At 31.3% G+C, this 3,940-nt stretch overlaps 1 protein-coding gene across 1 annotated transcript; it reads left to right on the forward strand.

The window, feature by feature from the left end:
• Window positions 1–1,328: 1,328 nt before the first annotated feature.
• On the forward strand, window positions 1,329–3,396 carry LOC121773850 (stem-specific protein TSJT1). Its single transcript, XM_042170767.1, has 4 exons — window positions 1,329–1,650; window positions 2,349–2,589; window positions 2,859–2,979; window positions 3,080–3,396. Exons 1-4 carry the CDS (start codon window positions 1,439–1,441, stop codon window positions 3,274–3,276), a joined length of 771 nt encoding a protein of 256 aa, XP_042026701.1. The 5' UTR covers window positions 1,329–1,438; the 3' UTR covers window positions 3,277–3,396.
• The last annotated feature ends 544 nt before the right edge of the window (window positions 3,397–3,940 follow it).

Genomic DNA, 3,940 nt, shown 5'->3' on the forward strand with positions numbered 1-3,940 from the left:
CCATAGATAGTATAAAACCACTAAAGTTTGTGAAGAATAATTGAGTATGATTGGAAAGCCCACAGAAATAGAACGAAACCATACAATTTTCAATTGGTAAAACAATATCTATACTCTGACATCCGACTCGCGGGGATAAGATATATATAGAGATATACTCTCCAATTAAAGAAACAAAAATGCAAAATATAATGAGACAAAAAATCAAATTAACCGTTTTCTAAGCAAAAGTTGATTCAATCATAAAATAGAAATACAGTAATGATTTGACAATTTTTATCCAAAATATTCACAACCCATGTATGTATTAAAAATCATATCTTGGAATGGATATAAATGGGGGTAGGTGTAGAAAATAAAATATTCATAGTATATAAATCATATCTTGGAATGGATATAAATGGGGGTAGGTGTAGAAAATAAAATATTCATAGTATATGTGATACGGTGATTATGTAATTTATGTTAATGTAATCATTCTATACTCTGTCAATGAAGATGACCTTTTCCTTGAGCTGCACGAGATTTTATACAACTTATTTTGTGCGTTAAGTGAAAAATGTAAAGTAAGAGATGGGAAATAAAGTATAGATAGAGGTGTTTACATTTTTATTAATGAGTTATCTTAATTGAGATAAACTAAAAATGAAAGTGAGTCATCTTCAGACGGAGGAAGTAATATATTTTTTCTCTCAAACTCATTTTTGTCTTTTGTTATGTAATTTCAGTCCTTAATTATTCAATCTTAATCTGAAGATAATTTTAACAATTTGAACAGATTCGATAATAGAATACAAAAAAAAAAGGTTGGTAGGGGCTTAAGCCCCTCCCATAATGCGTGTCCACAAATAGATTTAAAGTACTATAACATTTTGACGTTGCAGCAACCTCATAATAGTGAATACTGAATTTTTTATTTAGGAGTGTGATAAATAATTATAGTAATTTAAAACTTTAAAATCTCATCAACTTTATTTATTTCAGGAAACAACTCGAAATATGAGTCTAACCAATTATACACTTCATAAAACTCTACAAATGAAATACTATAGTTTAACTGCATGGTTACCATTATTTTTTTTATAGTAACAAATCTAGTATGTCATCAATTTTTTAATGAAGGTCTAGTGTACGTCATACTAAAACTTGAGAAAATGTATTTGTCCACTTTTCGATTCAATTCCGGTCTAATTTAATCACATTGCTCAACAACTAAAAATTACTACTAGAAGTGATTAATTATCATAAGAAACATAATCCAAAAATAGGAAATTTCTGCAAATGGATAAATTAAGACATCGAAGTACGAGAAATAAAAACAATCCTTATCCAGATCAACATCAAACCTAAACTCCATCCAAATTCAGTATAAAACCATTCCAAAACAAACCTCATCAAATCATATCATATCATATCATCAAAATATCGACATACAAAAATGTTGGCTATATTTCACAAAACGTTTGCTCATCCGCCGGAAGAGCTGCGCAGCCCCGCCTCCGACAAGAAGGCGGCGCAGCTTCCGCAGGAAACTCTCCGAAGCTTCCTCACTTCACACCCCACCAACGCCTTCTCCATGAGCTTTGCCGATGCTGCTGTCCTCGCTTACGTCACACCCCTTAACCATTCCTTGCTTCATCAAAATCAAAGGTACCAAATTAATCTACTTTTTTTTCGATAATATCAACATTAAATTCAATCGCACTATGATTCCTTTTGCAATTATTTTTTAACTATGAAAATTATACTCCCCCGTCCCTCCGTAGTAGATGCATTTATTTTCGGTACAGAATTTAAAAAAAATTATTTTAAATGAGTTAAGTAAAAGGAGCATACATGAAAAAGGTGGAAAGAGTAAAATAAAAAGGAGTAAAATACTTTTTACTAAAAAAGGAAATAACTCTGCTACGGAGGAATAACCTAAAAAGAAATACGACTCAGCTACACAGGCAAGCTACCTAGGAACGGAGGAAGTATTTATTTGCGATTATACCGCGACAAAAGATTTGGTAAAATTATGATAGCTAGGAAATTATGCACGGATATTTCCATGTAAGTTAAACGGTGTCGGTGTCGGTGTATTTATAAAGATTTGATGTTATTTGATTGAAAAATATTAACAATTATATGTAGACAATTATATTTTTTAATTTAAGATAATTGTAAATAAAATCAAAACTTATTAGTTTTACCTCTTCAATTTTTAAAATTATAAATGAATTATAATTTGAATTTTTCATATACTATCATTTCAAGTAAATGTCTCTTTTAAAAATACTACTCCATGTTTTATAAATTGATGATATGATTCAAAGTAAATGTCTCATTTAACCGGGGAATTGAAGCAGGTTGTTTTGTGGATACGACGACGTATACTGCCTTTTCATGGGGAGTTTGAACAATTTATGTGCACAAATAAAGCAATATGGATTGTCGAGAAACAGCAACGAAGCTATGGTTGTGATCGAAGCGTACAAGACGCTACGCGACCGAGGTCCGTATCCGGCCGATCAAGTCATCAAGGATCTCGATGGTACCTTCGCCTTTGTTCTTTACGACAGCAAAGTTGGAACTGTTTTTACTGCCCTGGTAATTTTATACTAGTAATTAATTTCTTCTTTAATTACATTCTAATTTTGTAGATAATTAATGTATTAGAAAGGTGGGTGGATGTCTGAGGTAATTTAGCTGGTCACATCGACCATAGATTGTAATTTTAATTAGTCGTGACGATGTTAATCATCAAAAATCGAAGATATATATATGTAGCATAATTTTAATTTATATGCATAATCAGAATTATGTGAAAGTTCGTGTATTTAGGCTTGATCATGATCAAAACGATAATTTTGTTGTAGGGATCCAACGGCAGAGTAAAACTATATTGGGGTATCGCCGCCGATGGCTCAGTGGTGATTTCCGATGATTTAGATGTGATTAAAGCCGGTTGCGCAAAATCATTTGCCCCATTTCCCACCGGTACAATCATTAACTTTTATCATGGGATAGTATTGAAGTATTGAAAAAAACACTTTATCGTCGATCATAATAATATGACTAAATAGCACTACTCGTTTAGGATGCATATTTCATAGTGAAGCGGGGCTGATGAGCTTCGAACATCCGATGCATAAGCTGAGGGCGATGCCGAGGGTCGACAGCGAAGGCGCGATTTGTGGGGCTAATTTCAAAGTCGACTTATACTCAAGAGTCGATAGCATTCCTCGTGTTGGAAGTGAGACTAATTGGGTCGATTGGGCATCTCACCAGTCTTGAAATTACTTTCTCAATTACTATCATCAATAAATTTGTTTTAAATATATCAAGAGATGTTAGATTGGAATGTTGATCTTGTGTTTAATGAATTAATTAGAAGTAAAAGAATTGTTCATTTTATTTGTGGGATTTTAAAAAAAGTGAAAATCTCTGGTCTCATTGTAGTGTGAATCTGATCTAAATTTACTTGAACTCACTTTGAAATAGCCCGTCCCAAGTCGGAGTAGATGAAGAGGTAAACAAAATTAACTATCATATTTACTCGTCAAAAAAATATTTTTTAATAGAAAAATTATTGAAAAGGTATTACTATATTTTTTTTAATTTTGAAAAGCTATATTTATCATTTTCATAAAAAAAAAATAAAAAGTTACTCATGTTTATTTGTCGTTTTAAATTTTGTCGTTTTAAATTTACCTGTGCAGTACTTTTTCAAAAAGGACTGTACTATAATAATTATTTTGAGAAGAAAAATAAAAATAAATAAATGTTTTTAATATACTTTTTATCCTTAGAGATCTCTAAAACATGACACATTGTGGAATCACGTCTGGCCTGACGTGTTGGAATCATATCACAATGTATATTTTAGAAATAAATTACTTTATACAATTATTTATCGATAAATTCACATCCAAAAATTAAAAATTCTGCACACGTCGTT

Source organism: Salvia splendens, chromosome 17 (genome assembly GCF_004379255.2).
Source record: "Salvia splendens isolate huo1 chromosome 17, SspV2, whole genome shotgun sequence".
NCBI lineage: Eukaryota > Viridiplantae > Streptophyta > Magnoliopsida > Lamiales > Lamiaceae > Salvia > Salvia splendens.